Source organism: Zootoca vivipara, chromosome 15 (genome assembly GCF_965207765.1).
Source record: "Zootoca vivipara chromosome 15, rZooViv2.hap1.1, whole genome shotgun sequence".
NCBI classification, from domain to species: Eukaryota; Metazoa; Chordata; class Lepidosauria; order Squamata; family Lacertidae; genus Zootoca; species Zootoca vivipara.
In genome coordinates, this window is record NC_142598.1 from 17,975,588 (window position 1) to 17,989,742 (window position 14,155).

Here is a 14,155-nt window from a genome sequence, read left to right on the forward strand (position 1 = left end):
TGCACTTAGTGGTGACCTTGCCCGGGTATCAAACGTGAGCATAGCCAGGGAGGTGCCCCCCAAATCAAGTAAGTAAATAAAAATACTTAACTAACTGACCAATTGTGTCACAGATAAAGCCAACATAAAGCCTGCCACCCCGCCACCCAAATAAATCCTGGCTTTGCCCATGTTATCAAATAAGGTATTAGGGGGTATATTGGTGACTATGATGCCAACTGGATAGTACCTTAAGTGCAGTAGAGGGTATAAAAATAGTGCTAGGAGTTTGGGGTGTTAAGATGTATGCCAGCCCCCTCTATTCCCAGGATCCAGCAAGTGTTAAAAGCTAACCAAGCCTTCTAATTCCTGGAATAGCCAAGTTAGCTTTCTGGTGGTGCGATGGGGGGTTAAGGAGCTCAGTGGGAGACGGAAAATGGCATGTCCTTCAACAGACAAAGCCAGAGTTGAGGGCAGAGAGTTTGCTAGATGGAGCAAGACGGCTTGAACATATTACACTGATCCTGGTCCGACTGCACTGGCTACCAATTAGTTTCCGGGCTCAATTCAAAGTGTTAGTTTTGACCAATAAAGCCTTAAAACGGCTCAGGACCGCGATACCTCAAGGACTGCCTTTTCCCATATGAACCTACCCGGACCCTGAGATCATCTTCTGAAGCCCTCCTTCATGTGCCTCCTCCTAGAGAGGTTCGGAAGGTGGCAACACAAGAATGGGCCTTCTCTACAGTGGCTCCCTGCCAGGCGCTAGGCAAAAATGTTCCTTTTAAACCAGGCCTTTGGTTGATCTGATTTACATCCTATGCCCTTTTAAAATATGTTGGGTTTTTTTGTGTGGCGGGGGTATTGGGTTGTTGTTTTTATTTTTATTAGGCATTTTGTGGTTGTATATCTTGATTTTATTCTGTGAACCGCTCTGAGACCACCCCCCCCCCCGGGTATAGGGGGGTATATAAATTCAATAAATAAATAAATAGATGTAAAGCAGCAAGCTGGGAGAAGACAGAGAGACAGGGCAATATGCTTGAGGGATTGGCATCAACTTGAACAAAACATTGGGAAGCCTTATGGTTTGATGTCTGTTTGAATCCAGGACTGCAGGTAAGGGAGAAGCAAGACCTTTTGAGGGTGTTAATGCTGTGAACTCCTCCGCCATAGGCTCAGGTTGTATATATGTGTAAATAAACCATATGCAGTTGTACCTTGGAAGTCAAACAGCTTAGTTCCCAAACGTTTTGGCTTCCGAACATCGCAAAACTAACCTAGAAGTTGCAGTTTGCAAGCTGTTTTTGGAAGCCGAATGTCTGACAGGGCTTCCGCAGCTTCCGATTGGCTGCAGATCAGAAGCTGAGCTTTGGTTTCCGAGTGTTTTGGAAGTCGAACAGACTTCCGGAACGGATTCCGTTCGACTTCCAAGGTACGACTGTATCCTAAAGGCACCACAGTCTGCAACGTGCCTCATTCCTACAATTGCTTCTTTTATTGGAAAAGCAAAGAGGTTGTAGTCAGGACTGGAAAAACAGTCTTAACCTTTTTGTCATCCTGCCTTTGCCCACTGAAAAGCACCCTCCCCGGATTGCTTTTCACCATTGTGGAGGGAAAGAAACACACAGGAGAAAAGCTACTTAAGGGAATGGCTTTGGGTGGATGAGCCACAGGAGAGGAGAGGGTTAAACACTTTCTCCCAACTTCCAAGGTTGTGTCTCTTTTAAAAAGAAAGAAAAGCAGGAAAATGAAACAGAGAATTCTGTCATGCCTAGTTTGGCCGTGATGGAAAGACCTTGTGATTCTTTTTGCAAGCTGATCACATGCTGCTTGGCCACAGGAGTTGCTTTCTTCTTTGGCCTCAGCTGCTAAGGACTCAGTCGAAACCTCCCTCCCTCCTACTTCTTCTTATCAGAGCTTCACCTGTTTTCCCCAGAGAGGCTTGCCTGCTCAAAGACATCCTTTTGAAAACACTTTTACAGAAATGAAATGAAGTATGGTTCTCCATCAGCATAATCACGAGCCTTTAGAGTGATTGATTGATTAATGCATTAAATTTAAATTAATGTGCATATCGTGCAGAATTCGTATGATCGTATTTGCAGGCTTTTGCTCACAGATCTGACTATCCTGCATGCCTTGGTCACTTTGGGACTAGATATATTGTCATATGCTCAGTGCAGGACTGTCCCCTGATGGTAGCTTTGAAAGTTTTGTCTGGTGCAGAACACTGGAATCCATCCTCCACCATGGGAAATAATAGTGCCTTATCTTACAGGGCTGTTGTGAGAATTGTCAGGATAATGTATATGAAGCACCTTAAACCCAACATATAGATAAATTATTATTATCCATTTATCGTATCTCCAAAATCTTAAGAGAGGTACTTTTGGGGGGTTACTCGAGTGTGAAATTACCACTAACCCAAAACACATGCATGCAAACTACCGCTCATTATAAATATGAAAGACTGCATTTTCTTTTTCGATTCCTATTGCAGCGACACACCAGAACCAAAATAGGCTTCACAATAAAGTGTGCCCGTTGCTCAGTCTCACTGATCTAAATTTGCCCTCGCTGGTTAATCGACTGACACCCCATCCATCAAAGATGGTCTATGTGCCAAAGCAAGCTTCCTCACCTATAGCCTATGATGAGTACTGGAGTGACACCTTCAACACTGGATGGTTGATCAATCAATTGAAGCTGGAGTCAGAAGCCACAAGGTGACACAGAACTTCTTTTTGCTCCCAGCCACTCCACAAGGCTCTTGCCTTTATCGTGACATCTGGGCAAACCTGCATTTACTTTCTCCATTACTGTGCTTGCCTGCGTGCCAGGAATTCCAACCAAAGGTAACTATAGTCATTGTAAAAATCATTAGGGTTGTGAACCTTTCCCGAACTCCATTGTGTTAGGCAATTCCAAGCATACAACACGTACAGATGTTGCCTAAACGGGTTTCAAATTAGGCGAGCAGATTTTATCAGTCTTCTCCTTGGCTCTCGTTGGTTTGTGTGCAGGATTAGTGCCTCTCGCTTAAAATAAACGATTGCACAACGGGGAATACACGTATGCGCAAATCGCCTGCTACAAACAAGCCTCATGCAAAGTTCCCCCAAGATGAAAGAACATTTCTGTATGAATTAATTTGGAGTTTTGCTCGTTGTAAATGACTGCAGGTTATAAAAATAATGTAAGCTTTTCCTCAGCCCACATAAGGAAACACATAGGGATTTTCAAACTTGGTCACACTGAGAGAGAGAAATGGAGCTGGCAGGGTGTAAAACTGCAGCCTTTCCTGCCCACGTGAATGGAAGCTAAATGCCAGTCAATCCTAAAGAAAGTTGTTGACTAGAAGGAGGCACCAGTGAATCAGTAAATCATATAGGGGCATAAAGGGTAGCCTCCACTATTTGTGGATGTTTGGGATGCACAGAAGCCTTTCATTATTTAATTTATTTCCCATAGTACATCAGCTATTCTTTTTCAAAACATACAAATTAGGAGTTATCAGCTGACAGGGCAGGCCCTAGGATGAGGCAAAATGAGGCAGCTGCCTCAGGTGGCAGGTGCAGAGGTGCAGGGAGGGGACAGAGCTGTAAGTGCCATGTGGCCTGTTCTGTACCTACTGCCCTCGATTGCAGTAAGATTCAACTACCAATCCAATTGGCTTCTGTATGTGCTGTGGGAGAGAGTGCCATATTGTCCTTCGCACCAGGCAGCAAAATGTATAGAGCTCGCCCAGGGCCATCCTTTCCATTTGGCTTAGTGGCGCGGTGCGCTACGGTGCCTCCCCATCAGGGGCGCTGGGCTGGGGCGTCCAGCAGCCCGGTGCGCTGCTCATGTTCGAGGCGGCAAGCGAGGCGCTGCTGCTGAAGCAACCTAGCTCTGCCGCTGCCCCTCCTCCGTCGCACTTGCAGGGGGTGGTCGACTGTATCATCTGCTGTGTGCTGTTCCTGCCACGCCCCCTCACAACAGCAGGCTTGCAGGGGGGGGCAGGGGGAGCAGTGCCTGAAAGGGCTACTTTCGGTGCGCTGTTCCCGCCAAGCCCCCTCACAATGGCAAGCTTGCTAGCTGCCGTTCCAACGGCTCCTAGCAAGCGGGGGGGGCGCCGGAGTGATTTTGCACCACGGCGCTGGATACCCTTAAGACGGCCCTGAGCTCGCCCTGCCAGTTGAGAATCTACATAATTGGAGCTTGCTAGGTCAGGCCAATGGCCCATCTAGTCTAGCATCCTGCTCTTATACTGGCCAACCAGACGCCGATGGGAAGCCCCCAAGCAGCACTGAGCCCAACAGTACTCTCCCCTCCTTCAGTTTCTAGCAACCGGTATCCTGAAGTCCACTGACTCCATCTGCATCGCTCAAAAAAGCGCCTCCGCAGAGGGAAGAACTTCTTGACAAATAAAGCCTTCCCAAGTCGAAATTGATTCTGAAGTGCTCCTTTGGCTGACAATGAAGTGTCTTGAGGTCCTGAGCCGCCCAGATGACAAGACCCCACTCTCGGCCTTGCTGATGTGGTCCAAAGGAAAGCAGAGCAATACGTTCGGCAGCAACTTGGCTGCAGAAGAAGGCGTACAAGGCACCATCCAACCGTCCTAGAGACTCCACTCTGGATTTGTGAAGGCTTTACTCCTTCGCTTTTTCTTCTCCTGAAGATATCCTGCAAGGCAGTGGAGGTTTGGATCAGAGTTTTCTTTCTCCTAGGTGAGCTACCTTCCCAGGTTGACGAGCCCCATCTGCTCCTCACTTCCCTCTACAGCACATGCAGGAACCACCTTCTTGATTGTTGGACCCACTTTTGATCTCATCCACTCAGTGCTCCAGAGCCTGTCTTGCATGCAGGGGAAGCCCCTAACTCACCGAGGGTTTGAGACTCATTGGCTATCCTCACCTGGTTTAGACGGCCAGTCGAAGCCGCTTCCTGGGAGTGTGGTTGCTGTCGCATGCTGACAGCTTCTATGAGCTACAGGTAAGAGCTGAGTGCAGGGTGGGGACTTACTACCTCAGAAGGAGCACAGCATGTCCCCCACCAGAGGCACTACCACTCATCTAACACCCCATACACCCCAAGGAAGGTAGAAAACACAAAGATCAAGTGGCCTGGTTCAGTTTGGGGACAGGTCTCCTTATTCCATAAAGAGAGAGGAGAGGCACATAAGTCAAACAAAGTGGTGCATCTCGATATTTCACCATTTCACATTGCCTGGTGTGTCAAACAGCTCTCCAAGCAACAGAGAGCCAACCAGGCAGAATGAATGTCCCGCAGCGACACTCCCTTCCGCGGAGTCCTGTATGCTCCCCTCAGCAGATTTCAGGCTTTGAGGAGTTAAAATGGGTGGACACAGTCAAGGGGAGAGGACTAGCAGCTGGCAATGCAGGCTAAACGAGGAGGAAGGAATGCAAGTAGAACTGCAAACAAGAAAAACAAGTGGTCCAAGTTCTGTTAAAGGAAGTGCTCCCATATGACGTGCTTTCTGACCCTGTTGTAAAAACACTTGCTTTGTCCATCTTGCCCCAGAGCAAATAGATCTATATCACAGGAAGTTCACATTCCATTTTCTGCCTGATGCAGAGTCTCAATAGCCTTGTGCAAACATCTTCCTTTTCCAGTCACAGGAGTGTCACGTTAGAGCAGAGTGTTACTACTAGGAACAGGCAGGGATACATGCAAATATAAAAATTCAACTTTTTTTTGAAGCAGAGCCATTTTCTTTGACATCTCTTGTGTGGGTCTGATCTACCTTGACATATGAACTGAAGGCCTTAACTTATGCTGAAATTCTCTCTCTGTGTGTGTGTGTGTGAGAGAGAGAGAGAGAGAGAGAGAGGGAGAGAGAGAGAGAGAGGGAGAGGGAGAGGGAGAGGGAGAGGGAGAGGGAGAGGGAGAGGGAGAGAGGGAGGGAATACACTTACCCTTCTATTTTATACACAAGTGTTGTAGCATTACCATGACTCGGTGACAGCACTAGAAAACAATTTTTGGGGGGTAGAGAAGGGGCAAAGTATATTCCTAGTTGGGTGATAAAGAAAAATAGCAGCATATGTTAATGACAGGAGTTCAGCAGGTGGGGGGGGGGCAAGTGGCAGGGCTGTCACATAGAAGAGAGCAAAGACTTGTTTTGCACTGTCCCAAAATGCAGTGAGAAGGGGGGGAAATTGGCTTCTAGGACTCTGGCAAAATCAACTGTAAGGAATACTGTGCCTGAGTATTATGTGCCAATTAATGATCAGCCAAAGTTAGCAAGATCCCCACAGTCAGCTGGATGAGCTGCAGTAATTTCCCTTAATGTGTTGGTTGTATGATCAAAGGATTTCCTCCCGATGAATTTTTTGTACAAGATGGAAGACTCTCAAAACAGCTGATTTAACACTTTGATGGAATGGACGAGCCATTGCGAAAAGTAGAAAGTAATCACGTAAGTTCATTTCCATTTGACAAAATACCTCCCCAAAGAAGTGATTTTCCCAAAGAAGAAGAAAGTTGATACCAATTTATTGGGATTGTTGCTAAGCAGAACATGTCAACAAAATACAAAATAAAGACTGATGTGTGTAAGGGATAACACACCAGCTCAGATAACAGCCTGAACCAGTTTGGATTGAGCAATAACCAGTGTATCAAGACATATAGGAATGACATATCTTTTCCAAAATAAAAAAATTCCTTCAGTAGCACCTTAAAGACCAACTAAGTTTATATTTTGGTATGAGCTTTCGTGTGCATGCACACTTCTTCAGATACACTAGAAACAGAAGTGTCAGACCCTATATATATACAGAGGGTGGTGGGGGTGGGTGGGAATGGGAGATGGGCTGATGGGAGTGGTAAACCTGTATATGGCTGTTAATGGCTGCTGATGGCTGCAATTAGTCCTGGGCTGAGGTGCTAAAGAAAGCTTGATCATGCATAATGAGATAAGAATCTGATGTCTCTATTCATCCCAGGTGCTTCCATGGTTTTAAGCTTGGTAATGATTTCCAATTCAGCAACTTCTCTTTCCAGTCTGTTCCTGAAATTTCTCTGTAATAAAACAGCTGCTTTGAGATCTTGTATAGAATGTCCTGGGAGATTGAAGTGTTCTCCTTCAGCTCTCTATATTGGACAAACAGGCCAAACCCTACGCCAAAGGATAAATGGACATAAATCTGGCATCAGGAACCATAAGACTGAAAAACCAGTAGGTTGTTTAAAACCTATCAAGAGGGCATGTACTTGTGAATGAATATTTCTGCATGAATGAATACTACAAGACTAGTATATTTCCTAGCATGCTTCTCTTGTATGGGCGCCACCATTGCCGTGAATACTCCATATGCAAAGGTACCAAGATAAGTGGGGATCTGCTACTAAGAGACAGTCATAATTACAAGTGAAATTTGCACAATGTCACTCATTTTTCATAACCTGCAATTTTTAAAAAGTTTCGAGCATGATGTATTGTGCTTTTACTAATAATGGGGGTGGAGTAAAGATCTGGCTTGGACACCCTGCCCTCTCATTCACCAACTCATCTGGCTTCTGAAATTCCAGGAAGCTTTGCTCCTTACACATAACCATTGTCTTCACAGCCATAAGGGCTAGGAACTTGAATTTGCTTGTTCTTTAAATGAAATATTCTTTGGGAGCTGGATTCTGTGGCCGGTAAATTCTGCAGCTTTTCTGCCTTGTCATGAAACTACAGCTCTGATTATAGCACAGAATCGTTGTTTTTGGTGGGTAGCTCATAGCAGTTTTATGCCGCCTCCTTCCCAGCATAATGAGTAACCAAGGTACCGGTAATAACTAGGTTGTGCTAGAACTGCCTTTGTACCACCAAGCACACAGAGGTTCATAGAAATGTGAGCAACGTGCCAGTTGACCAAATTCTTCAGCTCTTTGTATGTTCTCAAAAGGAGGAGGCACCGACCCCAGATGATGGCATCCAGAGCATGTGCAGATGAAGGAGTGGAAAGTAAGCAATAATGGCAGATGAATGAATTTTCATCTAGGTCATTCTGGAATTATTGCCCAAAACTATTAGAGGAGGCAACTCATTATAGCAGTGGAAGAGCAGCTCTCAGGTGAACTCCCTATGACCTCCAAATAATAAATGACTGCAAGACAGTTTGGGAAAATATTAGTCCCCCACCCCCCACCCTTGCAACATTGCGCCAGAGACATACAGCTTCAGAAACCCTTCATCATCACAATTATTGCAGCCTAGAGGAAGATCTAGAGGCAATTTGAACCAATGCACTAATACATCTTTGGTGATAAGCCTGAATCTGCATAGAGCAACTAAATAATAATGACATATTAACAGTGTGACTGAATGTATAGGAGAGAAGCCTTGTAAATCAGTTATCTGATCTTGGAGCACTGAGCTGACATGACTCGATGCAAGCTCTGATGTTTTGTCCAGATGGAAAACATCATCACAAGCAAGCATGGCGAGGGGGAAGCTATTTTATCCAGGAGCCAGTCTCTTCTAGGAGCCAACTCCATCGCTTTCCAGGTTCCCCCAGAATTCCACCACCAAGAAGGGGCAAACAGGACCTCTTGGGCAACTGCACACACACCTTCTGCAGCTGCTTCATGAGAAATCCTGACAGATCAAGGTTACCTTGTCCCAGATCAGAGGGAGTGTGTATCTTTAAGTGACACACTTTCAGGAGTGATTGTCTTTCCCCTTTGTCTCAGTGACTCTCTGTAGCATATCACAGTGAGAACAGGATGAGATGAAATGACATGGGAAATTCCAGTCCTTGAGATAGGTCCCAAACTAGGAAACCAGTCCTGTGAGGTGGGGTACTTATCCTGGAGAGAGCAGAGTGTTAGAAATGGGGACTTCACCATCCCTTTCTTACGTAGCACAGGTGGGCACTGGCAGTGGTACCCACAAACCGCTCTCCCTGCCGCTCCCTGCCAGTGTTTTGCTGCACCTTCCGCTGTGGCCGAATCCAACACACGGGGGTTGTGTTAGCCGCAGTTTACCTTGCAAAAAGGCAGCTTGCACATGGCTGCATTTGCACATGAAGAGGACATGTGCGGCATTCTCCCCCAATCTGTGATGGCTGGGGCTAAGTTGAAGTCCCTAACACCTGAGGAGCATCAAATTGGGAAACGCTGACCTAGAGTGAAAGCTTTATCTAGAGATGAACTCTAGAGCAAGGGTCACCAATGTGGTGTCTGTGGCCAAAATGTCACTGTGTCATAGCTGCCAAGTTATCCCTTTTTTAAAGGGATTTTCCCTTATGCTGAATAGGCTTCCTCGCGAGAAAAGGGAAAACTTGGCAGCTATGCACTGTGTGTGTGTGTGTGTGTATGTAAAAGAGAGAGAAACTGGGCACACAAAAGAGAGAGACAATGCACACAAACATATGGGTTGGATCCAATAAAACAGATCCTCTTGAAACTAAGAATTTTCTCTCTCCTTGCCTGACCACCACCAAATCACAGATTACATCTGTTTGTCTGTACTGTATTAACCAAACAATAAAAACCACACCTTAGTGCTTTCCAGCACCGCTATGGTACAAAGACATTGATCCCAAGCATGGGTCTTTATTAATCCTCTATTTTAAAATACAAACTATCATCAAATCATAGGTCAAAACATATGCTTTTTTGTGCAGTACATCAGTGTAGGCTTTACTTTGCTGATGTTTTGGGGGGATGAACACTCCATCAAATCGTGGCAATTTAAGAGGATCTGTCTTAATTCTGCTAGATCTGACTTTTACCTAGGCCCCTTGGAAAAGGTGTATGTATGTGTGCTGATATTATTTGTACCTTTAGTTTTAGATCTTACTATGATTTGTGTGGAAATTGTTTAGTTTGGTCGTGTACTATTTGGTGTGTTTTATTTATTGTTTATGACTTCTTTTGCAATTGTGAAAATCTTCTCATGTTGTAAGCCGCCTTGAGCATGGAAAGGCAGTATACAAATAAAACAATGATGATGATGAACCTTAAAAGGTAGGCCAGTATTATTATCCTACCATTGTCGATGGGAGGCCAGGAGACATTTGCTTAAGGCCAGCTAATGGATTTTGAAAATGGGTGAGATTTGAACCGGGGGGGGGGGGTTCCTAGCTCACCCCTTTCATGCATGGTGATACCCCATTATTGCATGTATAGCATATATAGTACCTTCCTAAGTGACTGAACCCTCCCAGGAAGTTCTGAGTTCGATTCTAGTTTCTACCATGGACTTTATGTGACAGCAGCATCTCCCCTCTCCGATATGGGGCTATGGCTAATGGCAGCCTTCACTGCAGGGTTGTTGTAAAGGTCTCGTTATGTAAAGCGCCTTTGCGCTTAAAAGGGGGCCTCTGTGCTTCAAGATGGAGACTGGCAGAGGTAATAGGAAGACTCAGAAACAATTCCATTGGCTGCTTTTAGGGGAATAGAAAAACTCTTATGTTTTCATCTGGAAAAGAGGCTCAGCTGACATCCTGGTTGCTACGAAGGAAGGAGCAAGCATATGAATGAGTCAGATCGCTCTCTCTCTCTCTCTCTCTCTGAATGCCTTCGAAGGGGGCAGGGCTTCAAGTAGAGAATGGAATTCAGGTGCCCATCAGAGCATCTCCCAGGGAAAGCCAAGAGTTGCTTCGCCCGCTAAAGCAGGAGGAGGACGCCCAGAAGCTGAGATTCTCTACAGGATGGGGAGCAACGTGCGCCTTCGCCGGGAGCAGCAGATCCCCCTCGGTCCCCATGTAAGCGAGATCTCGACAGAGAGCCTTTGTTTCGGGAACTGCGGGCGGCAGGAGGGGGGAGACAGACAGATACAGGGAGAGAGAGCCTTTGGAAGGCAATGGAGAAAGCGAAAGCGTTTGTTGCGACTAATGGGGGACGCGGGGGAGGCGTTTTTGTGTGGGGGGGGGGCTCGCTTGCATCCTCGCCTTTTGTGCCTTAAGCCACCCCCACCTTTGTAGGGTAGGGACAGCTCAGAACAGAATTGGACCGATGCATGCATACAAAACACACATCGCACACACAGAGATGGGTCTCTCCCACCTACAATTGATGCACCGAGCCCGCTCCTGCTCTGCATTTCCTCCGGGCAAGGGGAGAAGATCCGTTCTCCGGCGACGGAGAAATGTTATGACTGGCCAGCGATTGCCGTTAGCTCGTTTCCAGACAGAGGGGCAGAGACTGTCTGGAAACGTCTGAGGGACAAGCCCTACTCCTTTTTCACTCCCATTCTGGTCAGATACTCAATACTGTAGTAGTAAGTTGTTGTTTTTGGGGGGGGGTTCCCCAGAGTGTAAAGTAAATGCATTCTTCACGTGCTCAGGCGCACTCTCATCTCCTGGGAACAGATAGCTGAGCTGAGCTCAGAGGAAGCCTAATTTATACACCAGTCTTCGCTTAGGAAGTCCGAGGTCGCAACTTGTCCTCCTCCCCTCTCACATCTTGCCAAAACTCCCCACCAGGAGCTGTAGATGCAAGTCTTGATACACTAAAACACTTTCTAATTTGAGTTGTGCCACGATTGCTACTCTTACTCTAAGGAAGCTATGCTGCTGTGTGTGCTGTCCCTGCCGTGTTCTAGTTTGAGGTGGTGTGTAAAGGCTGCATTGCAACTCTGAGACTGAGCCCCACAGAACTTAACAGGACTTCCTTCTGAACAGATACATATAGGATTGCACACAGCAAGAGTTTGAAATCCCTGCAGCAGTTATTTTAAAAGCAATTATCTGAGACCTAAAGCTAGTACAGTAGTGCTTTGTGTCTTCAGAAATGGGCAGCAGGAAGTTTTGGGGGAGTGCCTGTTGTTTTATTGCAAGATGTTTCCTCTGGAAGTCTTTGCCTGGAAATGAAGTACATGTTTCATGTCATCAAGCCCAGTATTCCTTCATATAAATACTCAGAAAGAATAAGTCCCACTGAGTTTACTTGGGAGAAAGCCCTGATGAAAATTGCATAGAATTAGAGCACTTTGCAGACATTTGAAAAAGTGTGCAAAGGGAAGCACACGGGCTCCTGCTCACAGGCTTCACAAGAAGAAGTGTGCATGCACACGAAAGCTCATACCAAAATATAAACTTAGTTGGTCTTTAAGGTGCTACTGAAGGAATTTTTTTATTTGGCTTCACACACTCATTGAAAGGCTGGAATAGCATCTATATGTGTACCTGTGAGACTGCATTCAAAGAACGACAAATGTTTGTGTACAATGAGCAAAATGCCTACTGTGTTTGAGGAGGGCTTATGTACTGCAAAAAGATGTGTGCACATCCTTCACATTGCACCCCTCTGATCTTGGGGGGTATAGCACTTTCTTCAAGTATTAAGCAATCATGAAATGCACAGCATGAATAGTACAGGAGCCTGATTTAAATTGCACAAGTTAAATTGAAGAAACTGTTGCTGTGAACACAGGATGGTATCCAACCATGTGGCACTCTCACCCCTGTGATCCCTAAATCTGCTCTGGAGAATTGGAGGAATCGCCAGAGCAGATTTAGGAGGCACACAGGGAAAGCACAGAAAAGTCCCATTGCGCAACTGGAACTTGTTCCGCCCAGGCAGAATATAACCCATAGCGCCCTAGGTGCCTTGCTTTGGAAATCAAACTGTTAAGTAGAATCTTAGCCAACATAGCTGAGATTATGAATTCATAGAAGATTGATATGGGAAGTGCTTAAACGTGCTCATGGGGCAAAGTGACCTATTGACCTCTTCCACCCACTATGCATATATAGTAATTGCTACATGGATTCTTGCATCTTAATAGTACACACAACATAAAAACAAGCCTCACTTATGTTTTGGATCAGGGTTGCTAAGCTGGACAGAAAGAAAGCTTCTTTCGTAATGGGAACCCACAATTCACAACCATGAAAACTGGATTTTTTTTTAATGTATTTGCTGATAAACTTGACCAGGTTGCTGTGAGATGTGTAAAGGGAACAAATGCAGTGTTGATGCAAGCGGAAGATAAGTGATGCCTTAGGTTTACTTTGCAAAAATGGGAAGTGACTCAGTTTTACAGGTTTTGTACTTCTTATAATGCAGGCATCCCCAAACTTCGGCCCTCCTGATGTTTTGGACTACAATTCCCATCTTCCCCAACCACTGGTCCTGTTAGCTAGGGATCATGGGAGTTGTAGGCCAAAACATCTGGAGGGCCGCAGTTTGGGGATGCCTGTTATAATGCAATCCTAAACTCAGCTGAACTCAGGGAGAAGTTTCTGAGTGAGATTGAACAGCATGATTCTTAGAGCCATAGAGAAGGCAGGGGGCAGGGAGGCAGCAGGTGCATCTGCCAAAAATAAATTAGTTCTGCCCATTCTTCTTCCCTGCCCTCACAGCATTTTTTTTATTTTGCCTACAAAACAGAGTTCCTTCCCCTTTAGAATCTATTGTACCCTTTTTCTTAGCTCTACAAATATTACAGGTCTTGTGCACCCTCACTGGGCAGATTTGCCAAAGCCACTGATTCTGTTATAGGTGATATTTACTGAGAACACACCGAGTAAAAAAAAGTTTCTTCTTAAGTGGTTTGGGAGACCACTTGCTAGGGATGAGACTGCATGCCGGGGTGTCCTTAAGATGAAAACCATAAACACAAAAGTAAGTTCAGGCAGTGAGTTCAACAAAACACACTTCTGAACAAGCATGCTTCAGATCACACTGCATAATTTTTTCAAGAACATGACATGAATTACTTTGGAGATCAAGTCTACCTGGAAATTATGCTGTCTAATCTAGAAGCCCTACTCCCAAATCTCAGAAGCATAGCTTTCTGTGGCTCGGTTATTAGTGGAAGAAATGTACACTGCACAGACTTCTAGAAGCACTGTTACACGGCAGGTCCAGCACTCATGTGTATTTAACATTCAGCTCTGAAAGGGTTTGAACCTTTTGCATGGGATCAGTATGTGCGTTCATTTAAAAATGTGTGTATACCTTTAACTCTCATGCCCAATAAAGAACTTATCACACAAGGAAGTAGAAAAATGTTGGGTTTATTACAAAGAAATATAAGCAGAGTATGTGGGTGCTGCTTCAAACAAGAAGCTTACAATTATGCAGGCAGAAAATAACCGTACAGTGCATACACAGCTTGATTCTAAAGGGTAAAGAAGAGTCCTTAACTAACTCCGAAGTCTGGAGAGGGAGCGCAGCAATGTGCTACAATGTGCACTAAAAAGAAAGAAAATAAGAGAAGGGGTGGTTA

The 14,155-nt window shown here is 45.4% G+C and overlaps 1 protein-coding gene across 4 annotated transcripts in view; it reads left to right on the forward strand.

The window, feature by feature from the left end:
* Positions 1 to 10,456: 10,456 nt before the first annotated feature.
* GNE (glucosamine (UDP-N-acetyl)-2-epimerase/N-acetylmannosamine kinase) overlaps positions 10,457 to 14,155 on the forward strand; it is a 31,218-nt gene continuing 27,519 nt past the window's right edge. For 2 of the 4 annotated variants that reach the window (XM_035140890.3, XM_060269049.2), the window contains exon 1: positions 10,457 to 10,685. In XM_035140890.3, the coding sequence (XP_034996781.3) occupies positions 10,458 to 10,685 (228 nt within the window). In that variant the 5' untranslated portion in view covers position 10,457. The remainder of the gene's footprint in view (positions 10,686 to 14,155) is intronic. The other 2 variants (XM_088658665.1, XM_088658667.1) reach the window with 2 other exon arrangements.